The following is a 25,680-nucleotide window of genomic DNA, read 5'->3' as shown; positions in this document are numbered from 1 at the left end:
GGCCAGTAAGTTAAAAAGGAGACATAAAGGGAAGAGAAAGGAAGGGAGGAGGATACTTAATAGGTTGATATTGTATATATGTAATTACAATGATTGTAATGGGGAGGTAATATGATGGAGAATGGAATTTCAAATGGGAAAGTGTGGGGGTGCGGAGGGAGGGAATTACCATGGCATATATTTTATAATCATGGAAAATGTTAATAAAAATTTAAAAATTAAAAAAATGAAAGTGTCTGAGATCTTTCCTGTATCTATGACGTTGTGTCTTCTTAAGATTGTGCCTGTGCTCATTCCTTGTATCTATGGCATTGGGCCATCTTAAGAGAGTGCCCGAGCTCATTCCTTTCATTTATTACACTGGGCTCTCATAAGAGAGTGCCAGGGCTCATTCCTTGCATTTATGACGTTAGGCCTTCTTAAAGAGTATTGGAGCTCATTCCTTGTATCTATGACATTGTGCCTTCTTAAGAGAGTGCCGGAGCTCATTTCTTGTATGTATGGCATTGGGCCGTAAGAGAGTGTTCGAGCTCATTCCTTGTATCTATAGCATTGTGCCTTCTTAAGAGAGTGCCTGAGCTCATATCTTGTATCTATGGCATTGGGCCTTCTTAAGAGAGTGCAGGAGCTCATTGCTTGTATCTATGGCATTGTGCCTTCTTAAGAGAGTGCCCGAGCTCACTTCTTGTATCTATGGCATTGTACCTTCTTAGGAGAGTGCACAAGCTCATTCCTGGTATCTAGGACATTGCGGCTTCTTAAGAGAGTGCCCAAGCTGATTCCCTGTATCTATGACATTGTGCCTTCTTAAGAGAGTGCCTAAGCCCATTCCTTGTATCTATGGCATTGTGCCTTCCTAAGAGAGTGCTGGAGATCTTTCCTGTATCTATGACATTATGCCTTCTTAAGAGAGTGCCCGTGCTCATTCCTTGTTTCTATGGCATTGTGCCTTCTTAAGTGAGTGTCCGAGCTCATTCCTTATATCTATAGCATTGTCCCTTCTTAAGAGAGTGCCAGAGCTCATTCCTTGTATCTATGGCATTGGGCCTTCTTCAGAGAGTCCCCGAGCTCATTCCTTGTATCTATAGCACTGTGCCTTCTTAAGGGAGTGCCTGAGCTCATTCCTTGTATCTATGGCTTTGTGCCTTCTTAGGAGGGTGCCCGAGCTCATTCCTTGTATCGATGACATTGTGCCTTCTTAAGAAAGTGCCCGAGCTGATTCCTGTATCTATGACATTGTGGCTTCTTAAGAGAGCACCTGAGCTCATTCCTTATATCTATAACATTGTTCATTCTTAAAAGAATGTCTGAGCTTATTACTTTTATCTATGACATTGAGCCCTGTTAAGAGAGTGCCCGATATCTTTCCTGTATCTATGACACTGTGCCTTCTTAAGATAGTGCCCATGTTCATTCCTTGTAACTATGACATTGTGCCTTCTTAAGAGAGTACCCAAGCTCATTTCCTGTATCTATGGCATTGTCCCTTCTTAAGAGAGTGCTGGAGTTCATTCCTTGTATCTATGGCATTGGGCCTTCTTCAGAGAGTCCCCGAGCTCATTCCTTGTATCTATGGCACTGTGCCTTCTTAGGAGGGTGCCCAAGCTCATTCCTTGTATCGATGACATTGTGCCTTCTTAAGAAAGTGCCCGAGCTGATTCCTGTATCTATGACATTGTGGCTTCTTAAGAGAGCACCTGAGCTCATTCCTTATATCTATAACATTGTTCATTCTTAAAAGAATGTCCAAGCTTATTACTTTTATCTATGACATTGAGCCCTGTTAAGAGAATGCCCGAGATCTTTCCTGTATCTATGACACTGTGCCTTCTTAAGATAGTGCCCATGTTCATTCCTTGTAACTATGACATTGTGCCTTCTTAAGAGAGTACCCAAGCTCATTTCTTGTATCTATGGCATTGTCCCTTCTTAAGAGAGTGCCGGAGCTCATTCCTTGTATCTATGGCATTCTGCCTTCTTAAGAGAGTGCCTGAGATCATTCCTTCTATCTATGGCATTGTCCCGTCTTAAAAGAGTGCTGGAAGTCATTCCTTTTATCTATGGCCTTGTGCCTTCTTAAGAGAGTGCCCGATCCCATTCCTTGTATCTATGGCCTGTGCCTTCTTAAGAGAGTGCCCGAGATTATTACTTGTATCTATGACATTGAGCCTTCTTAAGAGTGTGCCCAAGATCATTCCTGTATCTATGACATTGTGCTTTCTTAACAGAGTGCCCGAGCTCATTGTGTGTATCTATGACATTGTGCCTTCTTAAGAGATTGCCGGAGATCTTTCCTGTATCTATGGCATTGTGCCTTCTTAAGAGAGTGCCCGAGCTCATTCCTTGTATCTTTGGCAATATCCCTTCTTAGGAGAGTGTCCGAGCTCATTCCTTGTATTTTTGGCATTGTGCCTTCTTAGGAGAGTGCCCGAGCTCATTCCTTGTATCTATGGCATTGTGGCTTCTTAAGAGAGTGCCCGAGATCTTTCCTGTATCTATGACATTGCACCTTCTTAAGAGAGTGCCTGAGCTCATTCCTGTAACTATGCCATTGTGCATTCATAAGAGAGTGCCAGAGCTCATTCCTTGTGTTTATGACATTGGGCCTTCCTGAGAGAGTGCCAGGACTCATTCCATGTATCTATGGCATCATGCCCTCTTCAGAGAGTGCCAGAACTCATTCCATGCATCTATGGCATCGTGCATTCTTCAGAGAGTGCTCGAGCTCATTCCTTGAATCTATGGCATTGTGCCTTCTGAAGAGAGTGCCCGAACTCAATCCTGTATCTATGACATTGTGCCTTCATAAGAGAGTGCTAGAGCTCATTCCTTTTATCTATGACACTGTGTCTTCTTAAGAGAGTGCCCAAGCTCATTCTTGTATGTATGGCATTGTGCGTTCCTAAGAGAGTGCCAGAGCTCATTCCTTGTATATATGACATTGTGCCTTCTTCAGAGTGTGCTGGAGCTCCTTCCTTGGACCCAAGGCATTGTGCCTACTTAAGAGAGTGCCTGAGATCTTTCCTGTATTTATGACATTGTGCCTTCTTAAGAGAGTACCCAAGCCCATTCCTTGTATCTATGTCATTGTGCCTACTTAAGAAAGTGCCCAAGATGTTTCCTGTATCTATTACATTATGCCTTCTCAAGGAGTGCCGGAGCTCATTTCTTGTATTTATGGCATTGGAGCTCCTTAAGAGAGTGCCGGAGATCTTTCCTGTATCTATGGCTTTGTGCCTTCTTCTGAGAGTGCCCGAGCTCATTCCTTGTATCTATGGCATTGTGCCTTCTTAAGGGAGTGCCTGAGCTCTTTCCTTGTATCTATAACATTGTTCATTCTTAAAAGAATGTCCAAGCTTATTACTTTTATCTATGACATTGAGCCCTGTTAAGAGAGTGCCCGAGATCTTTCCTGTATCTATGACACTGTGCCTTCTTAAGATAGTGCCCATGTTCATTCTTTGTATCTATGACATTGTGCCTTCTTAAGAGAGTGTGTGAGCTCATTCCTTCTATCTATGGCATTGTCCCTTCTTAAAAGAGTGCCGGAAGTCATTCCTTTTATCTATGGCCTTGTGCCTTCTTAAGAGAGTGCTAGAAATTATTACTTGTATCTATGACATTGAGCCTTCTTAAGAGTGTGTCCAAGATCATTCCTGTATCTATGACATTGTGCTTTCTTAACAGAGTGCCTGAGCTCATTGTGTGTATCTATGACATTGTGCCTTCTTAAGAGAGTGCCTGAGCTCATTCCTTGTGTCTATGGCATTGGGCCTTCTTAAGGGAGTGCCAGAGCTCATTACTTGTATATATGGCATTGGGCCTTCTTAAGAGAGTGTGTGAGCTCATTCCTTCTATCTATGGCATTGTCCCTTCTTAAGAGCATGCTGGAAGTCATTCCTTTTATCTATGGCCTTGTGCCTTCTTAAGAGAGTGCCAGAAATTATTACTTGTATCTATGACATTGAGCCTTCTTAAGAGTGTGCCTGTCTTCCAGTTAAGATGGCGGCATAGGTACCATGCCAAAGAAGCTGAAGGGGGAAAAAGACCAAAAAAACTCAGCAAAATACACACTTTTACTAAAAAGTGAGGTATATAGGAAATTGAAGTGGCAGCGGAGAAGTAGAAGAGATCCAGAGCCTGCACAGGCCGGCAAAAGTGGCCCTGGCAGCTCCACCGACCACAGTGGCAGCAGTGCACCAGAAAGCCGCCAGGCTCGGCTCAAGCTGCAGGATAAACCAGGTGAGGGGAGCTTCAACTCACACTGGAGCTCTCCACAACTCAAGAAACATTAAGGGAGAGTGGCAGTGAGCAATGGAGGAGCAGACCATGAGGTAGAAGAACATGTGGAACAGTGAAAGAACTAGAGCAGCTGTGGCCCCCTCCCCTCCCCCACCACCTGAGCCCAGCTCTAGCAAACAGAGCAGCGGTCCTGGCACCTGGCCACACCAACTTGGGCCAACAGCAGGACCCAAGCAGGAGCAGAGTCCGTCAGCAACATCAGTGGCTCTGGCACTGGTAACAGTGGCCCCAGCAGCAGCAGATCCAGTAGCGGCAGCAGTGGCAGACCCAACAGCAACAGCTTCAGAGGCAGCAGCAGCAGATCCAGCAGCAGCATCTTCAGCAGCAGCAGCGACAGACCCAGCAGCAGCAGCTTTAGCAGCAGCAGTTCCAACAGCAGGTGAGCTGATCTGCAGGGCCACAGTTTCCAGGCTTGGTTTGCCCCACAGGAAAAGCCAGTGCCCAGCTCCAGAAATCAGAACAGCAGCCCGACAGCCCAGGCAGCAACTTGACTGAGACCAAAATCATCCAAGGTAACTGGGATTGCACCAGGGAAGGGTCTCACTTGGTCACAAGCTGACTTGGATCCCTCAACAGACCAGAAATCTTAACCTCTTTGTTGATAGAGGATCTGATTGTTATAATAACTACTCTTGCATACATACTTGGGGCTGTTTTTGATTGAATGTGTACAGTGTTTAGTTAAATTTTAGAATCTACCTGTATTTTATCCCACTCAGCCTACTTGAATACTCCCATAGCATGGAAACTCAACCCCTAGGAACACCTTTGTATATACTCTGAGAGTCTTACAAGCCACACCTAACACCTTAAGCTCCTACCCTGAAGATATATAACATCAAATCAATTGATACAGCTAAGAATACCCAGGTAGCTAGAAAATCCAAGCATTAACTTAATCCAAGATGCAAAAAATATATACATTATAACACAAGAAACACTAAAAAGCAAGATGATATAAATCCACCTAAAAGTATTAATGCATCAGAAATGACCTCCAGTGAGAACGAGTTAGAGGAAATGCCTGAGAAAGATTTCAAAAGAATGATTGTAAATATGTTCAAAGAGGTCAAAGAACAAATCAAAGGAATCAAAGAAGAAATCAAAGAGGAAATCAAAGGAATCAAAGAGGAAATCAAAGAAGATGTAGGACACCAATTTCATGAAATAAAGAAGGCAATACAAGACATAAATAAGGAAATAGGAATAATAAAGAAAAACCAGTCAGAATTAATAGCAATGAAGAACACAGTTAATGAAATAAAAAAAACTCTGTAGAAAATCTCACCAGTAGAATGGATGAAGGACAGGACAGAATATCTAAGCTAGAAGACCAGGTGGCAGATCTAATACAGTCCAACAATGAGAAAGACAAACTTATAGAAAAGTATGAGTGGGAATTTCAAGATTTTCGGGACACTATGAAAAGATCAAACATAAGAATTCAGGGCATAGTAGAAGAAGAATTCCACTCCAAAGGCATAGTAGGTGTCTTCAACAAAATCATAGAAGAAAACTTCCCCCTGGGAAAGAGGTGCCATTGCAGATCCAGGAAGCCTTTAGAATCCCAGCCAGACAAAACCTGGAAAGAACCTCTCCTCGCCATATTATAATCAAACTTCCAAACACCTAAACCAAAGAAAAAATATTGAAAGCAGTTAGAGAGAAATATCAAGTTACCTACTTGTTAGTGAGTAATAGGATTAATCAATTTGGTGTAGTTATAAGAAAAATATTTAATAATGGGGTGACATGAGTTGATTGAAGGAACTGGGAAGGAATTTTTCAATGTTGGGACATAGAATGTTCCTTAAAAATACTTTTTGAGTGGTACTTAGATCAGAATGTTAAAGTATGTGGATAAAGATGTGTGTATATAATGCCGTGCCTAAAGTTAGAGATTTTTCAACTGTTTACAAACTCTTAAAGAACAAAAAAACTAATTTTCAGGCTAAAATATGTTGGGATAGCTTGGTTAAGCTTTATCAAATTTAAGTTATGGTAAAACATATAATTGTTTTATGTTAATAAAAACTTATGTGGTACATAAGATCAATAGCTATCAAGTTTAAGCCAAAATCATTGGTTGTCAAATAATGTTTTCTCTTTCAAAAAGATTTATCAAGGGTTATATTAGAATTTAGCTAGCTGTTTTGGTTTTTTAAAAAAGATGAGATTTTGCTCTATTGTATGCAATTCCAGTGCTTATAACAAAATTAACTCTTAAGACATATTCTCTACTTTAGGGTACAGCCTCATGCTCAAACAATGGTCCTCATCTGAGAAAAAAAAACTCAAGTTCTATGGTTCTATTTCCAATGTTCTCTGGGTAATTGGTACCCACACATGTATTTGAACTAATCAAAGTTGTTTTCAAACACAAGTGCTAAGAGTTTATACTGTTTTATTTGTCTTTTTCTAACAATTTCTAGGTTAAATTAATTAGTAAGTTTGAAAATTAAGTGGTAAAGACTGATAACAGGTTATGCCTATATTTATAAATGTTATTTAAAATGTGAGATGTGCCCACTTGCTATACTCATACATAAGGCTCATGCTGCCACAGTGCAATAAAAATTTTAAAAATTAGACAAAATGATTTTAGAAGCCCTTGTGCCATTATTTAAGTAAATCTACTTCAGTAATCAAATGTGTTCTATATGTACATACATCCAGGGTGGTGTAACTTCCTTTCTAAGGGTGTTAGTTACCTATGTAGAAGCCAAGGGAAATTGGAATCATCACAGCTAGAGGTGCCAATATTTTGGCCTGTGGTCCCAGGTCATGAGGCCACTTGAGATGATGGGACATTTCTACACTGGCCCCCTGGTAAGTCACCTGTCTTCCTGAGCAGGGAGGATATGGAGATCCAAACAAAACTGGTGTACAGTCTGAAACAGGAAAGTCACAATTGAGGAGCAATCAGTCCTCCTGACTTCCCAAAGAAGGGAAAACTACTTGGCCAGCATGGCCCTGACACATCCTAACAGACAAAAGACATCAGTAAGTTATTGGGCTACTGCTGAGTCCCTAAAGTTTCTTTGGAGAGCCATTAGTGACCTCTAAAATTAATCCTTAATTAAACTTTGGCTATCTGCATGGTCTTAAACTCTCAGAGAGAAATGTATAACCAAAGATAAAAAAAAACAAACAAACCTTACATATGTGAATGGCCTATTAAATAACAAAAGAGCTTTCCAAGAGGAGAAATAAACATTAAGACATCTTTCCCCCATAGTTCTAATTCTATAATAAAGAAAAACAACTATAGATGTTCAAAGGGTTATTTTCAAATCTAAAATATGTAAATAAGTTCTGAGACCAAAAAATCTATTTTTACAGCCTTTAATGGCATCTAATAGCTCTCTATTATCAAAGTTAAGTATTGTGAATATTCTGATAATTCTTCTAAGATCTCATCTATTTTACAAGCCATGTCGAATACTGCTGTGCCATTTAATGAATAGCTCTGGAAGAAAATCTCAGCCAGTTCATCCTCAAATGGTCCTGAGATGATCTACCTGGATTACCTGGATTACTGTCTACCTGGATTACCTTGACCTCAAAAGGACCAGCTTGCTGTGTGCTCACTTCTCATTAAATCCTTATTTTTATTTTTTCTCCCCAATGTTCCCTTCTGAAACTATCTTCCTACACTCTGGGATCCATTAAAATAGTTCCCCTCTCTTGGAGAGACTCTCTAACTGCAACAAATCCCCACTTCATGTCCCATTCAGCAGGAAATAGTAAATGATCTGATGTCTTTGTCCCAGTCCCCTAAAGCTGTTAGAGTGTCTTCTCATGAGAGGGAGAAATAAAAGGCAGTTAGATCTACTATTCTTACAACAAGGATGACTATGCCAAGCCCTGGGAGAGCAATGTTGTTTTTATAGCAACAATTCAGATATTGTAAAAGATAGCCTAGCCATGGTCCATAAGAAACTAGAGGAAAAGGCTAAAGCTAGACAACAGAATCAAAATTGGTTATGAATCCATGTTTGATTGTTCCCTATGGCTAACGACCTTTCTTTCAGTGCTAGCTGGACCCCCAATTATATTATTGTTGTTACTAACCCTTGGATCCTGCATAATCAATAAACTAATCTTCTTTGTCAGGGAATGAATTAATACAGTACAACTCATGGTGCTAAGAACCCAGTACCATCCTTTACAACCTCTTCCCTAATAAAGACCCAAGACTGGGTCCTCCTAAATTACAAGTAGAGTGGGGAATGAAAGACCTGGAAACCAGAATGGCACCATGACAGGCTTCAATAAGGCGCTGCCCTGGCTAGGCCTAAGTTTCGAATTCCTGCTCTAGACAGAGGATCTGAGTCAGCCCCTAGACATGTCCAGGCATGGCCCTTTTGCCTCTCTGCTCCAGCCAATCAAAAGAATACAAGTACAATCATGTAGCTGCCCCCTACTTCTTTGTTCAAATCCCTATAAAAACCCTGCCCTCCTGCACCTCACGGCTCTTGCATGGATCCACTGTTCTGGTGAAGTCAAGAGTTTGAGCTTAAGTCTGAAATAAAGTTCTTTGCCTATTTGCATGTTTGGTTCTCCTTGGTGGTCACTGGGGGCACTGAGAACTGGCCATAACATTATGTATCCCAGGGTAGCCACAATCTCATTGTGTTCCTGAAGATGACCTTGAAATCCAGATCCTGCAACCTCCACCTCCTGAGTGTGGGATTATAGACATGTGCCACCATGCTTGGTTTATGTAGTGCTAGAGATGGAACCCAGACTTTTGTCATGATGGCAACCACCTTACTAATTTGGCTACATTTGCAACCTCTAACCTGGGATTCTTTTTCTCTTTCTTTCTTTCTTTCTTTCTTTCTTTCTTTCTTTCTTTCTTTCTTTCTTTCTTTCTTTTTTTTCCAAGGTAGGGTCTCGCTTAACCCAGGCTGACCTGGAAATCACTATGTAGTTGCAAAGTGGCCTCAAACTCATGGTGATCCTTCTGGCTCCAAATGCCTAGATTACAGGTACACACTACAATGTCTGGCTCAACCTGGGATTCTTTTTTTTTTTTTTTAATTGATTACTTCCATAATTATGAACAAAAACCCATGATAATTCTCTCCTTTCCTCTGCTTTCTCCTTCATAAATCCACTCTCCATCATATCCCCTCCCTCTTTCCATTAGTTGCTCTTTTATTTTGATGCCATCTTTTCATCCTGTTATGAGGGTCTTGTGAAGGTAGTGATAAGCACTATGAGGTCATGGATATTGAGGCCAATTTCTTTCTGAACAATCACATTGTGAGCATTCCTACCCTTCCTTTGGTTCTTACACTCTTTCTGCCACCTCTTGCAATGGACCCTGATCCCTGGAAGGTGTGATAGAGATGTTTCAGTGCTGAATCCTCCACTATCACTTCTCAGCAGTATGATGCCTTTTGGGTCATCTTAGTGGGTCACTGCCATTTGAAAAGAGAAGTTTCTGTAAGCAAAAGTGAGAGTAGCAAGCTGGGTATGGTGGTGCACACCTTTAACCCTGGCACTTGGGAGGCTGAGGTAGGATGATAGTTGTGATTTCAAAGCCACACTGAGACTACATAGTGAATTCCAGGTTAGCTTGAGCTAGACTGAGATGTCACCTCAAAAGGGGAAAAAAACAAACAAACTGAGAGTAGCATTAATATATGGGTATGGATGTTAAGAAAAGTGCTTACAGGGCAGTTTGGTAATCATAATATATGCACTTAACCAGACAAGAGCAAGTGTTACCCTCCAAGGGCTCACAACCTCCCCTGCCATAGGCTTTTGATTAGGTTGCCAGTATGAGGCATGTATTTTCTCCCATGAAACAGGCCTCCAGTTCAATTAGAAGGAGGTTTGTTTTCCCTATAATAGACATGCCACAATTGTACCTGTTCAGTCATTTGGCTTGGCTGGCCAAACTTAAGGCTTGTTTTCACCACTGATGACTTCTCTGTCCCATAGGGCTGCATACAGCAAAGCTTTTTCCAGCTTGTTGTCAGTTGGTCTACAGGGAGAAGATTTTCAGCTCAGCTCCAGCTTTATTTCTCAGGGACCTTGTGGCCCAAGCATGTGGAGTCTTCAGCAATAGGGTCTTACCATCTATTCCTGGTGGGAAACCAAGAGCCTAGGCAATGAATATTTTGGGGTATCAGAGACCTCCCTGGCCAACAACTCACTGGAAGGTATCCCATCCTTGGCACTGAACTTTTTCTAGCAATAGTCTTTGGCTTCTGGGTGTACCATTATCTGAAAAAGTAGGATTCCATATGGCTTATTCACAACATCTTGAATTTTTTAATTTGTTTATTATTTTTCTTCTCAATTTTTTTTTATTTCTGATTAGGTTTTTATTTCAAATTTTTACACATAGTTGGAAAAACACGAAAAAAGAAAGAATACAATTGAAATTGGTGGGGAAAAAAAACTATGGTTTTATGATAGTCAATAGCATTCTTTACATATGAGTCAATTCTTAAGACCCACAAGCTTTAGAACATAAAAATAAATTTCTATTTCTAGATTTCCCCCTTTCAGTTTCAAAAGTGGTTATTCAAGAATAAGTATCCCTCACATAAAAGTTAGCTGAATCAAATAAATAATTATCCAATGCAAATATTAACTCAAAGCACAGATTTTATGATTTCTCATTTCCTTTTGCTTCTTTCCTAGATAAAAGCAGGAAATTGTCAATAACCTCACTATAAAATTCGAATCGTGAGCATTGACCTTTTCAAGTAATTCAGAAAAGATAGGTCAAGAGAAAGTCAAGAGAAACTCCTGAGATATGTCAGTCTTCATTGTAGTCCCAGGAGCTCTGACAACAGGCCCCTCTAGACAACAGCCCCCCAAAGATGGATCACTTGTGCTATTCATGAAGATGTGTTCATTTCCTTTACCAGATAAGCTAAAAGCGTACCAATGCCAACCAAATTCGTCCGAAACACTTCTCACATGCACTAGTACAATAATCTCCACTTCAGGAAAAACTGATTCCCACTCATTAGCATCTGTGGTTAAAAGGGCAATCCAATGTGCAGGTGCTCATAGTAAGAGTTCTACCATGGTAAAGTCAAGATTGGGAAAAATCCTAAAGGAAGATATAAATATAGCCTGCATTGTCTAAGTTTATTATAAATCATTATTCAAACTATGGCTCTTTTTTAAAAATGTTATACATGTTGATGGTAGCCATCTCACCATGGGACCAATTACAAACTTCCTAAAATTCTGCTCAATTAGGAAGGTCACTGAATCTACTTCCTTTGATCACTGTGAGGACAGGCTAGGTCTCCAAAGGGCACACAAAAGACAGGAACATGTCCAGCTGGTTCTTCACAATCACTTCATCTGGATGCAGCTTATGGGGTAGGTAATGAGCCAGGGTCATCTCCCAGGCATCAACAAGGTACACGCCAACACCAGAGAACATCCTCCGAAGGACAGTGTCCAGCTGGAAGTTGTACCAGTCACTGTTGAAAAGGCTCACCTCTGGCCCCAGCTCTTGGGCATTGGCTGTCCGGATGACCACCACGGTCTTAGGGCTTCGATCCAGGAGCTGGACCACTGCTCGTCGGATGTTCCTGAGTCGCCGGATATACACTTCCCAGGGGAAGGTACTAAAGTGAGACCACACAGCTATGGCAACCACTGTGTTCTTCCCTTCCACGATCCCATTCAGTTTGTTTGCCACATAACGGAGCTCGTTGCTAAAGACAGTCGTGAAGCGGATAGGTGGCCCATGGCAGCAGTATTTGAGCAAGATGTTGTGCTTCTGGTCCACAGCAAGGAAAGGCCCCACATTCTTCGGACTGCCCAAGTTAAACTCCACTAAATTTGGAACAAATGCAGTAGGGTATTCAAACCACTGCCTGATTGTTGAGTCACCCAATAAATACACCATCTTTCTTTGCAAGCACTCTGTAATGCTGTCAGGGTCATTGAACTGGCGCATCTTAAACTCCCTAGGCCTCCACTGGTCTTTGTAGAAATACCCAGAAGGAAAACTTCCTGAGTCTTGAGGCGTTTCCAGGTCAGTTTCTTTCATTCTCCTGGGAATTACTGTCACCCAATCAGGTCCACTGGAGTTGATTGGCATTTTGATATTGACACCACTCTGGAAGAGCGCGCTGTCCGCGGCGGTCAGGAGGCCCTTCAGGTAGCCACCCTTGAAGTGGTTGATGCGGCTGCTGCACGGAAGCTTCTTTGGCTTGAAGCAGAACCAGGGTTCCCCAGTATAGGGGTCTGTGAAGTTGCACAGGGGAAGACCCCTAGGAAGACACACATTGCACTCAGTGGTCTCAGAAACTCCTCCTGAACGGAAAAGACTCTTGAAATAGACCCTGTCTGGTTTCTCTTCCTGGAGGCGCTGAAGCACTCGGACCGCTTCGCTGGGGTGAACCAGCGAGATGGACACCTTTAACCCTGCCTGGCCAGAGCAGAGTGAAAAACGCCTTGTAAAAGCCGTTCTGGTAGTCTAGCACCCGCCCCACGGCCCCAGCCTGCAGCCGGGGGGAGTGGATCCTGGCCTGCAGGTAGTCTCCACCGTACTTCTTGGGCTTTCTTTGGAAGTCCTGCACGTGCACCAGCACCTCCAGCTGGCTGCCCACCTGGAAGAGGCCTGTGGAGTTTAAGATGACGAAGTAGCTGGAGGAAGGGTCGGTGCTCTTTGCAAAGGGAACGGGGCCCACACCAGGCATTTGCCACTGCAAGGCAGCCAGCAAGGAGTCCTCCTCTATGCGCTCCCGGCTGGACAGGCTCTGGCGCTCATAGCCGCAGTAGGGATTCCGGCCGAGGCCTGTAGCCTGCGAGGAAACAAACTGTCCACTGCTGTCGATGCATGTGGCTGAGACAGTCTCATGGTCCAAGTACTCCACCTGAGCAACATTGGCCACCAGCACCACCACCATCAGCACGGCAAGCAGACAGCAGAAGACCCGCAGCTTGAAGAAACTGGTCCACATTGTCTGGCTGTGTCCTGATCACCCATGGCCGACACCATGCTACCTTCGCCCCTCAAATCTCCATCTTTGCTTTTCTCAGCTGCAGATGAGTTTCAGTTTAATTCACTTCTACAATGCTAGTTTCTTAAGAGTTGTGTAGGGGAGAGACTGCAGTCGATTCAATGAGTGTATTTTTCTCAAAAAAAAAAAAAAAAAAACTCCTGAAGACACGGGGGAGCAGAATAAGCATGGGGAGTGGGACAAGGTCCCCACATTCTTCATCACAGCCAAAGGGCAGGACTTTGAGTTGGCCACTGTGAACTGTCCTGCCACATACCAGACTCCAGTGTTTTCTGTGGTTGTGTTTTGCGGACCATTAAAATTTTTAATTATTTTTCTCATGCTGATTAAAACTGAGCCAAGTGTGGTGGCACACATCTTTAATTCCAGCATGAAGGAGGCCAAGGTAGGAGAATCACAGTGAGTTCAAGGCCAGCCTGAGACTGCATAGCGAATTTCAGCTCAACCTGGGGTACAGCGAGACTCAACCTAGACCTTCTGTTGCCTGGTGTTCCAAAAGCAGAGGCCAGTGCACTCCTGGAGATCACATGGCAGATGACGAGGTCATCAATTCAGGTCAAGTCACATGGTATTCGGTGCTGCAGCCCCGCCGGCGCTCGCCCGGCCCGGCCTTTCTTCTCAATTTTTATTAACATTTTCCATGATTATAAAAAATATCCCATGGTAATACCCCCTCCCACTTTCCTGGTTAAAATTCCATTCTCCATCATATCCCCTCCCCAACTCAATTATCTTTCTTTTATTTTGATGTCATGATCTTTTCCTCCTCTTATGATGGTCTTTTGTAGGTAGTGTCAGGCACTATGAGGTCAAGGATATGCAGGCCATTTTATGTCTAGAGGGAGCACGTTGTAAGGAGTCCTACCCTTCCTGTGGCTCTTACATTCTTTCCACCACCTCTTCCGCATTAGACCCTGAGCCTTGGAAGATCTGATCGAGATATTACTCAGTACTCCAGTCACTTCTTTCCAGCACTATGAAACCTTCTGAGTCATCCCAAAGTCACTGCCATCTGAAAAGAGAAGATTCTCTACCCAAAGTGAGAGTAGCATTAATATAAGGGTATAAATATTAAGAGAAGTGCTTACTGGGCAGTTTGATAAGCATAGTATATACACTTATCCAGACATCAGCAGATGTTACACCCCTAGGGCTCATGACTACCCCTTTTTTAAGTTTTCAGTATCAGGGATGTATTCTCTCCCATGGAGCGGACCTCCAGTCCAATTGGAGGGCAGTTGGTTTCCACCATGACAGATGTGCCACTATTGCACCTATTGGCTCTTTTGGCCTGGCTGGCCAATTATAAGGCTTGCAGTATCCACTGCTGAGTATCTTCACTGGTGGTATCTCTTTCTCCCATTGAACTACATTTCAGCTTTCTGTTAGTTGGTGTACATGGAGGAGGTTATCAGCTCAGTTCCAGCAGGATTTCTCAGTGGCCTTGCAGCCCAAGTATGTGGAGTCTTCAGCAATAGGGTCTTACCATCTATTCCTTGTGGGAAACCAAGGGCCTTGGCAATGGCCTATAATGTTTTGGGGGCATCAGGGACCTCCCTGGCCAACAACTCACTGGAGGTATCCCATCCCTGGCACAGTACAATTTTTTGAAAATGATTTTCTTTGTCCAATGAATGGTGTTATACTCTTGCCTATAAGGCATTGTTTTATTTTGAGACCATGAATTATATCCCATTTGTCTACATTTTTATCCCTGTACCAATACTATAAAGCTTTGTTTACTATAGTTCTATAGTGATTTTTGAAATAGGAATATAGGATTCTTCTATCTTTTTTCAATTTTTATTACATCTTGAATTTTGATTAATCCTTTCCCCACCCTTCTTTTACTCAATCACCTCAGTAATATGTTCATCTACTTAAATATATGGATTATAATCTGAAATCCTCCCCTCTCCTCCTTCTCTTTTTATTTATTTATTTATTTGAGAGTGACAGACAGAGAGAGAAAAAGGCAGATAGATAGATAGATAGAGAATGGGCATGCCAGGGCCTCTAGCCACTGCAAAGGAACTCCAGAGGCATGTGCCCCTTGTGCATCTGGCTAATGTGGGTCCTGGGGAATTGTGCCTTGAACCGGGGTCCTTAGGCTTGACAGGCAAGTGCTTAACCACCAAGCCATCTATCCAGCCCTCCTCCTTCTCTTATAGCCCTTTTCTAGCTTGCTCTGCTATCAATGTTACTTTAATTCATGTGTAAGTCTAAACATTTGCAGCTAGGATCCACATATGAGAGAAAACATGCAGTGTTTGGCTTTCTGGGCCTGGGTTACCTCACTTAGTATAATCCTTTCCAGATCCATCCATTTCCCTGAAATTTTCATAATTTCATTTTTCATTACTGCTAAATAGAACTCCATTGTATAAATGTAGCACAACTTCATTATCCACTCATCAATTGATGGACATCTAGGCTGGTTCCATTTCTAAGCTACTGTAAATAGAGCAGCAGTAAACATGGATGTGCAGGTATCTCTAAGGTAGTGAGATGAGTTCTTAGGATATATGCCTACTAGTGCTATAGCTGGGTCATATGGTAAATGTATTTTCAGCTGTCTCAGGAACCTCCACACTGATTTCTACAATGGCTGTCCCAGTTTACATTCATACCAATAGTGTAAAAGGGTTCCTCTTTTTCTACATCCTCGCCAGCATTTATTGTCATTTGTTTTCTTGATGATAGCCATTCTGACAGGAGTGAGATGGAATCTCAAAGTAGCTTTAATTTTCCTTTCCCTGATGTCTAAGGATGTAGAACAGGTTTTTAGATGTTTATAGGCCATCTGCATTTCTTTTGAGAATGCTCTACTTAGTTCCATAGCCCATTTTTAATTGGGTTGCTTGATTTCTTATTATTTAATTTTTTGGTGTTTATTATTATTATTATTATTATTATTAACAAGATTCTTTGTATGGATATATCATTTGTTGGTACCTTCTTTTCCTTCATCCCTGTCCCCATTCCATTGGGGACGCTCTTCAGTGGGGTTATAGGTATTCCCAATGGGGTTGTAGTTTATGTGTTGTGGGAGCAGCAGTCAGGTATTGGGGGGGGGGTGAGAGAATGCCTCTTGGCATGATGTCTCAACTTGTGGCTCTTACAATCTTTCCACCCCCTCTTCTGAAAAATTCCCTGAGCCATTGTAAGTGAGTTTCAATCTACTTCAGTGTTGAGCTCTTAGGAGTCTCTGGATCTCTGCTTTGGTAGGTGTTGAGTATCTTCAGGGTCTGTCTCCTTCACCCTGGCACTGATTATCAGGAACAGCATGGTAGCTGTAGCTTGGCTGAAATGTGAAGTGTAGTTTATCTCCTCTGGTCTCACTACCTTCTGAAAAAGAACACATTCTCCACTGGAGAGTGAAGTCAGCATAGGTTAAATTGTAGAAACATTATTAATTTAGGGAGAATTTGATAGGATTCTGATCTGGTTCTTAATTCCAGATATGAGTTCCTTTACACTGAGCAGATCTCTTAGCCAATCAGAAAGCCATTGGTTACTCACTGAGGCTGTATGCTGCTCTTGCACTGGCATATTCATCCTTTCAGGGTGTTTGTTTCTGAGTAGTTAAGACCTTTGGTTTCTCAGACTATTGTTGGCCTTTTCCCCCCAGTAGCTCATGTAGTGCTTTCTAGCACTACACAGGCTGTCTGTGGACTTGTTTTCTTCTAAATTCCAGCCAGGTTATGGGATGTGTCAATGATTACTTTTAGGTGATTCTGGGTCACTTCAAAAATACTTTGCTGAGTGTGGTCATTCACAGAATGATGTCCTCAGGTTTAACAGCTGGACAAGTTCCCATTAACAGGAAGAGGGAGGTGAGAGAGAGCATATGTCGGGGGGGGAGGGAGGGAGAAAGAGAGGAGAAAAGAGAAAGGAAGAGAGAGGAAAGAAGGAGAGAGAGAAAAGAGATAAAGGGATAGAGGAGAAGGAGTGAGAGGAGGGAGAGGAAGAGAGAAAAGGGAGATAAAGAGAAAAGAAAGAGAAAGGGGAGAAAGGTGAGGAGAGAGAGGACAGATAACAGAGAGGGAGTAGAGAGAAAGAGAGGAGAGAAGTAACAGAGAAAAATAGAGAAAGGGAAAGTGAGGGGAGAAGAGAGAAAAGGAATGACAGAGAAGAAAAAGGAAGAAGACAAAGAAAAGGAAGAGAGAGAGAAAGAGAGACTAGGTCCTCATGAGGATTCTGTAGTTAATAACCCATGATAGGAAACTAGGGCCAACTGTTTGGATGAGTCTTTCAAGTGATTGTATTTTATACAGAAATCTCTTTCTTCCTTTTATCTCCTTTTCTGGCTGCTCTTTCAGTATTTCCCAACACTTCCTGAAGTGATAGCTTTCTGATTGTCCCCTTTTCCTAGTCTGTCATCCTTACAAGGACATAGCAGGGGCTGGACTTCTACCTTGGCTACATACCCCAGGGCTGGGCCTGTATAGCAGGAAGAATGGCCCTAGTGGAACTTTCTCACCTGTTCCTGTACAGGGCTGGGACATCCTGTCCTCTCATATGGATATCTTCAGTTTGTTATTCTAGTAGGCTTGGTTGACTCATTCTAGGTCCAGGCTTTTATCCTGATGAGGCTAATAACATCCTGAGTTTGGCCTGTAGGTAGCTTTTCTTCAACAAATGACAAAGGAACTGGAAGTTACTGCAAATAAGTGCTATCTACAGCCTTCCCTTTGAGGAGCCATTTACATTCTGAGATTATGTTTGATTTTCTTTATTCTGGCATCATTTTATTTTGACTATATGACATAAATGAACACTTTTTTGTTGATCCACTGTGGATATTGAATATTATTCTTGGCATTCTGGCCTACACCTCACATTGAAGATGTTGTGCAGACACCTATAGGCCCTAAGGAACTGTGTGGAGCAGCTTTGGGAAAGTCCTCTGAGAGGTGATAAGGGGCTCACTGTATTCCTAGTTCCCACAGATGCTGAGACTGTGGAATGTTCTTATAGGAACATACTGTTTCCTGTCTCTATATTTAGAACATGCTGTATTTCCACTCAAAGATTTCTAATTTTCTAATTTTTAAGATCCTATATAGACTTGCTTGGTTAACTAGACCTGTTTTGAGTTCATGCAGTTGGATACTGAGGGGTGTATGTCACCTTATGCAAATCAATGTGTTTACTGTGTACAAGCTTCAGGGAACTATTTTCCATCTCAAATCTGCCACTTTTTTGGTAAGTGCAGGCCCATGAGAGGCCCTGAGACAAGCTCCTGCAGTTCAGACAACAGGAAGCAAATGAGACCTCAACCTCTGGCTTGGGAGCAGCTTTTTTAAAAAAAAAAATTATTCAATTTTTTTTTGTTTTGTTTTGGTTTGTTTGTTTGTTTCAAGGTAGGGTTTCACTCTAGCTCAGGCTGACCTGAAATTCACTATGTATTCTCAGGGTGGCCTCGAACTCATGGCGATCCTCCTACCTCTGCCTCCCAAGTGCTGGGATTAAAGGTGTGTGCCACCACACTCAGTGCTTCTTTTTTTTAAAGTATTTATTTCTTTGAGAGAGAGAGAGAAAGCTAGAGGCAGAGAGATAGAGAGAATGGGCATGCCAGGACTGCTAGCCACTGAAAATGGAGTTCAGATGCATGTGCCACCTTGTGTATCTGGCTTTACGTGGGTTCTAGAGAATTGAACATGGATATGTAGGCTTCCCAAGCAAATGTCTTAACTGCTAAACCATTTCTCTAGCTCAGGGAGCTGCTTTTGATACCCAACCTACCAACTTTGTGAAGGCAAGCCTCACAGCAACAAAGGAGTGTGAACGAGAAAGGTACAGGTGGTTTTTAACATTTACTTTTTGTCTAATACAACCTGGTCCCTCTGAGCACAGGTCAAGAACTCATTTGACCTTAGATCAGTAAGGGAGCAAGGTTTCATCTTGTTCACAGAGGCACTTTGGTAGGTAGGTAAGGCTCATTTGCATATGATGAGGTTAGTGAAGCAGCATCATAGAGACTTTACTGACGTTTTCCCCCTTGTTATTATTTTGCATGTATGTGTGCATATTGTGTGGGTGCATGTTCATGTCTGTGTGTGTGTGTGGAGGCCAGAGGTCAAGAGACTTCTTCATTCGATTTCCACTTTATTTATTTACTGGCTTTTTGAGTTCAGGTCTCACTCTAGCCCAGGATGACCTGAAATTCCCTACGTAGTCTCAGGATGGCCTTGAACTCATGGCAATCCTCGTACATCTGCTTCCCCAGTGCTGGTATTAAAAGCATGTGCCACCATGGTCAGCTTTATTTAGTTTTTAAACATACTTTATATTTATTTATGAGAGGTAGGTAGGGAGAGAATTAGTATGCCAGGGTCCCTAGCCACTGCAAACAAACTTCAGATGTGCACACCTGGCTTAAGTGGGCTTTGGGAAATTACACCTGGGTCCTTAGGCTTGGCAGGCAAGCACCTTAACCAGTAAGCAATCTTTCCAGCCATCCACTTTATTTATTTATTTATTTATTATTTTATTTTTAATTTTTGAAAACCTTTTAAGTTGACAACTTCCATAATTATAGACAATAAACCATGATAATTCTCTCTCCTCTTCCACTTTCCCCTTCACAAATCAACTCAAAATCAGATACCCTCCCTCTCTCAATTAGTCTGTCTTTTACTTTGATGTCATCATCTTTTCCTCCTATCATGAGGGTCTTATGTAGGTAGTACCAAGAATTGTGATGTCATGGATATCCAGGCCACTTTGTGTCTGGAAGAATGCATTTTAAGGAGTCCTGCCTTTCCTTTGGCTCCTACATTCTTTCTGCTACCTCTTTCACAATGGACCCTGACCTTTGGAGGGTGTGATAGAGATGTTTCAGTGATGAGCATTCCTCTGTCACTTCTTCTCAGAACGATGGTGCCTTTTGAGTCATACCAGTGGTGTCCACCATTTGAAAAGAGAAACTTCTCTAGTCCAAAGGTGAGAGTAGCATTAATATATGAGGATGAACATTAATAAAAGTGTTTACAGGGAAGTTTTGTGAGCATAATATATGCATTTAGCCAGATATCAGCAGGCAGCACACCCCTAGGGCTCATGACTTACCCTGTCATAGGTTTTCATACCAGGCATGTATTTCTTCCTGTGGAGTGGACCTCCAGTCCAATTAGTGAGTGGTTGGTTTCTCCCATAACAGATATGCCACTATTTCACCCGTTGGCTTACTTTGCCTGGCTGGCCAAACTTAAGGCTTGCAGTGTCCACTGTTGTTTATCTCCACCGATGACTTTTCTCTCTCATAGGGTTGCATACAGAATAGCTTTTTCCAGCTTTCTGTCAGCTGATATACAGGAAGGAGGTTTTCACCTCAGCTCCAGTGACCTTGCAGCCCAAGCATGTGGAGTCGTCAGCAATAGAGTCTCAATATCTATTCCTGGTGGGAAAACCAAGAACCTTGTCAATGGCTTGTAATGTTTTCATCCACTTTATTTTTCCAGACCAGGATCTCTCACTAAAACCAGAGCTCACCAATTTGGTTAGACAAACTAGCCAGTGAGCACCAAGGTTTCTCTTTTCTCTACCTCCCTATGCTAGGATTACAAGTGAGTACCACCATGTCCAGCTTTTATGTGGGTATTGGGAATCTAAGCTTAGGTCCTCATGTTTGCACAGCAAGCACTTTACCCATTGAGCCATCTCCCTAGCTCCCTGACATCCTCTTGACTTTGTTATCCCAGTATGAGCTAGGTACACTTGCCCATGTTCTAAGCATAGGTATTGAGTTTTGTTTTTTCCATCAATTCTTCAAGTATAGGATATAATTCATGACACAGAATAGGATTCTCTTCAAAAATCAACTTTACATTTCCAAAAATCAACACACATACTTTGCTCTAAGTAATGTAATTCCTGTGGTATCTTCATGGCTTAAAGAAAAACAGAAATCCAGGTGTGGGGGCACATGCCTTTAATCCTACAGGTAGAGGATGGAGGACTGCTGTAGGCCAGCCTGACACTACAGAATGAGTTCCAGGTCAGCCTGGACTAGAGTGAGACCCTACCTCACAAAAACCAAAGGAGACAGACATCAGAGAGGCTACAAATTTTAGGAAAGATGCAAGAAGAGATGTGTGTTTTTTTAATATTCATCTCTGGCATTTGAAAGCATGACAGGACAGGTGTTTCATGGCAACTCAGGCCATCGAGGTCTTGAAGAATTTCTTAAACTCTCATGGAAGCGGGACACTGTGTAGAGAAAGAAAGCTCAGGAGAGGTAAGAATTAGTAGACAGAGGATCAGAGCTGGAAACTGAACCTGTGTAAAGGACATGTTTGATTTGGACCATGCAGAATGGTTTCCAAACAAACCTCTGTTTAGTGCCTTCTTTAGTGTCCAGACTCTGACGTCATGATATGGTACAGCTGCAGTTATGCATCTTTTTCTTTCCGCTTGACCCCCCAGCTTAACTACCTCTTTCTTGGCACCTAAAATGGAGTGCACTGCCAATGGAACTGAGGTGAGGTTGATTTTGGAGGTCAGCCTTGCTGAAAAGCTGAAGGAAATTGCATGAACTTCTCCAAGGAGGCCACTAGGAGTGGTATACAGAGCTTTGGGGGAAGGAGTGGAAATTGGGAGGCCTACATAGCAATTCTTTAGAAAGCAGACCCTGGTAGGCCTCTATTCTTGAATTAGTCAGTCAATGACCTCCTTTAGACGGAGTCCATGGTTTCATTCCTCCCAAGGGGACAAAGATGGCATTGTCCTGGAAACTAATGTGATAGCTGGCCTGGGGAAATCTGAGGGTTTAAGGAAGATAAGGGTGCTGGATGAAGCAACAAGTCCTTGGAAAACCACCTCCTTGGAAAGACCTAGGATCTGGTATCAGTCCATTTTTTGTTGCTGCGCTGGGTACTCAGTGGAGAAAGAAAAAACTGTCTAGGTCACAGTTTTGGAGCCTAAAAAATCAGAGATTGGGTGAACTCATCTGTTTGGAATCTGGTAAAGCTTCCTGGTGGCATCACTTGGTGGCATCACAGTAAGAGTAACTAAGGGGCAGAGAGGGGCAGAGAAAGTAGATGGGGGAAGTCTTATTCCTTTCCTCCTCACACTAAGTTTCTCTACCTCTTAACTTTGCCACTCTGGGACTGAGTTTTTAACACATGAATATTTGGGGACACACTCAATGTGTATCCACATCATATCAGAGCCCATGGAACTGTTATCATTTAAAATATTGGAAAGAATTCTGGATGGGTGATCAGTGGTGGGATGGACCTCTGATCTAGTGATGTTTTTGTTAAGTTGACATTGTACACAAAGCTCTGAGCAGTAAATTAATCCACCTATGATCATCACTTCCCAAGAAGAAAGGGAAGACCCATCAAAGGAAGGACACAATTTGATTGAAAATACAGTTTTCTCACATCAGGCTGCCTCCAGCATGCTAATATTAACAGTTAAGAACCTCTGTATCTGGCCTCCTCCTTAGTGCTCTATCTTGCCTGTGAGGGTACACCACAGAGAGTGAACTTAGTGACCAGTTAAGGGAAAGGCAACTTTGCTGATGACCAGCAGATAAGCAAATAATGTAGGCCAGCTGAAGGAATTGTGATTCATGTCTTTCCTTGTGGGATTTTAATGAGATGAGATGAGAGAGAGAATTCACTTATCTTTCTCAGAGGCAGTGTAATATAGTGGTTGAAACAAAGACTCCTGATATATTCAACTCATGTCTTGTGTTCCTTGTTTAATAGCTGTGCTTGCTAATCCATTTCATAGATTATTCAAGCCTCAATTTCATTAGTAGCATGGTGATAACAACACAAATCTAAGAGTTGTTTTAGGAACTTGATATATTGTATACAAAGCATATAGTGATCCATCAGGGATATGAATAGAGATGCCAAAGCAGCCTCTCAACACATGAACAGGAGAACAGAGGACTCTTTGGCTTGCTCATGTATATAATTAAAGAATATTTTCAGAAAATGGTTCTATGCTAAACACTGGTATGGAAGCTGGGGATTCAATAGTTAATAGGCAATGTCCTTGATCCCTTGGACCATATAGAATGATTGTACAGTTATAGCAATCCTACTGCTGTGATTGCTCTTAAGTATTCCATCCATCCTGTAGCTCCTGAGTCTAGCTCTTTGTTGAGGTGTCCTACTGGTTGGGGTGATGGTCTCCTAAGTTGGGTTAAGACCCCTACAGCTAAACTTTTTCTCTGTCATATAGAGAACCAAGGTTGGGCAGGTAGTTCCAAAGCAGGAGCCTGAGTCAGTGCATCCTTCAGTTGTTGGAAGGAGTGACATGTTTTGGGTTTCCATATTAGAAGGGCTGAAAGACATTTCTGTGCCTCTTAAGAAGTTGGCACAGAGGTTGTGCCAGCTTTGCAAAACCTGGGATCCAAATCCTGTAAAAGCCTGTAACTCCCGAAAAAGCCAGAAAACTCCCAGAAAAGGTAGGCTAAAATAGGCTGGATCAATTCAGGACTTAAACTGAGTATTTTACCCTCTAATAGCATTCCTAAATAAGTAACCTTATGTTGGCACAATTGAGCTTTTTCCCTTGAGACCTTGGATTTCCACTTAGCCAGGAAGTTGAGAAGGGCATCAGTTTCTTGGGAGGCCACTTTCTCAGAAGCCCCACAAAGCAAAATATCATTTACATACTGTAACAGGGTGGTCTTAGGACTCTTCCAGTCTAAGAAGTCCTGTGCCAAGGTCAAGCCATCTATTTAGATGAAGGCTGTCACTAAAGCCTTCGGGTAAAACTGTTCAAGTAACTTGTCATGTTCTACGAGTTGTATCCTCAAAGGCAAATAGAGGCTGACTATCTGAATGTATAGAGATACAGAAAAAGGCATCCTTTAGGTCCAAGACTGAATTATAAGTAATCCCAGAAGAAATATGTTTTATGAGCATGTAAGGATTGGGTACAGGATGAAGGGGGACTACTGTGTCATTAAGTAATCAGGGTTTCCAGATTAGCACCCATTTATTAAGGGCCTTTTGTATTCTAAGAATAGGAGCATTAGGGCTGGAGAGATGGCTTAGCGGTTAAGCGCTTGCCTGTGAAGCCTAAGGACCCCGGTTCGAGGCTCGGTTCTCCAGGTCCCACGTTAGCCAGATGCACAAGGGGGCGCACGCGTCTGGAGTTCGTTTGCAGAGGCTGGAAGCCCTGGCGCGCCCATTCTCTCTCTCCCTCTATCTGTCTTTCTCTCTATGTCTGTCACTCTCAAATAAATAAATAAAAAATTAAAAAAAAAAAAGAATAGGAGCATTATATGGACCAGAACACTCTTTAAGGAGTCTCTGTTTCTTTAAGGCTACAACTACAGGTTTAAGTTCCTCAATTATTTCTAGCTTCAGTGTATACTGTGTGTAAGGAAATTTAGTGGGGTTCCTAAGATGTATTTGGATAGGAGTGGCAGTGACAGCTTGAACTACAGTTTCACCATCTGTCCTAACTGATGGATCTACATTTTCCTCTAGTAAAGGAAGTCATTTTTTTTTTTTTTCTGGAGGTAAAATCACTTTTACCTGACATTTAGAAAGGATATATCTGTCCTGCAAAGGGGTCTCTGGGATTATAAGGAAGGAACTATGGAAGACATCGTCTCCCCAGGAACAAGCCAAAGTCTCTGTAAAGAACCTTTTCTGAACCTGACCTGAGATGCCCCTAAAGGGCCCTGTCTGGTTAGATCTAATTCCAGGACAAAAGTCAAGCACTGAAAGGTGAGCACCTGAGTCAATGAGGAGGTTTATGGCATATTGTGCCACCTGTATAGTTACCTGGGGCTCCTTAAGGTGCACTGGAATTACAGGAGCCTGCACAGGAAGCCCTGGGGCCCATCAATAATCTGCTGAGGGTGACAACATTGGGTGTCTTTGATTCAGAGGGCATTGGTTTTTCCAGTGGCTCCCTTGGCATTTAGGACAGGGTCCCAGCAGGAATAAGGCAGAGCTTGCAAAAGTGTCCCCTTTGTCCACAAAGAAAGAAGGCCTTAGAGTTGTCTTTTGAAGGGGTATTTCTGTGAGCAATCTTCATTACTGCTATGATTTTTTTGTGATGTTTATACTTATTTTTTTCTTTTTAAGTGTCTATTTCTGTTCTTTTTGTCTCCATTTTTAATTTGTTTGATTCTCTTCTTTTCCTTTCTGCTTCTTCTTTTTATCTTTCTCTCAGCTTTCGAATTATAATAAACAGAAGCTGCAGCCTGGAGCAAGTTATCTAAGTTCACATCTGGTTTGGCTATTTTGGTGGTTTGATTCAGGTGTCCCCATAAACTTAGGTGTTCTGAATCCAAGGTCCCCAGCTGATGGCAACTTGGGAATTGAAGCCCCCTGGAGGCAGTGTATTTTTTTTGGGGGGGGGGCAGGCTTATGGGTGT

At 42.3% G+C, this 25,680-nt stretch overlaps 1 protein-coding gene across 1 annotated transcript; it reads right to left on the bottom strand.

Moving 5' to 3' along the window:
• Positions 1-10,741: 10,741 nt before the first annotated feature.
• Positions 10,742-13,906, bottom strand: LOC123461583 (NXPE family member 3-like). Its single transcript, XM_045152616.1, is given in 3 exon segments — positions 10,742-12,712; positions 12,714-13,335; positions 13,785-13,906. Coding segments are annotated over 2 exon segments (1,677 nt in total). The 5' UTR covers positions 13,257-13,335; positions 13,785-13,906; the 3' UTR covers positions 10,742-11,578.
• Positions 13,907-25,680: the final 11,774 nt, after the last annotated feature.

This window comes from Jaculus jaculus, chromosome 6 (assembly GCF_020740685.1).
Source record: "Jaculus jaculus isolate mJacJac1 chromosome 6, mJacJac1.mat.Y.cur, whole genome shotgun sequence".
Classification (NCBI taxonomy): Eukaryota; Metazoa; Chordata; class Mammalia; order Rodentia; family Dipodidae; genus Jaculus; species Jaculus jaculus.
The sequence above is the reverse complement of the archived record's forward strand: the minus strand, read 5'-3'. Positions and strand labels throughout refer to the sequence as shown.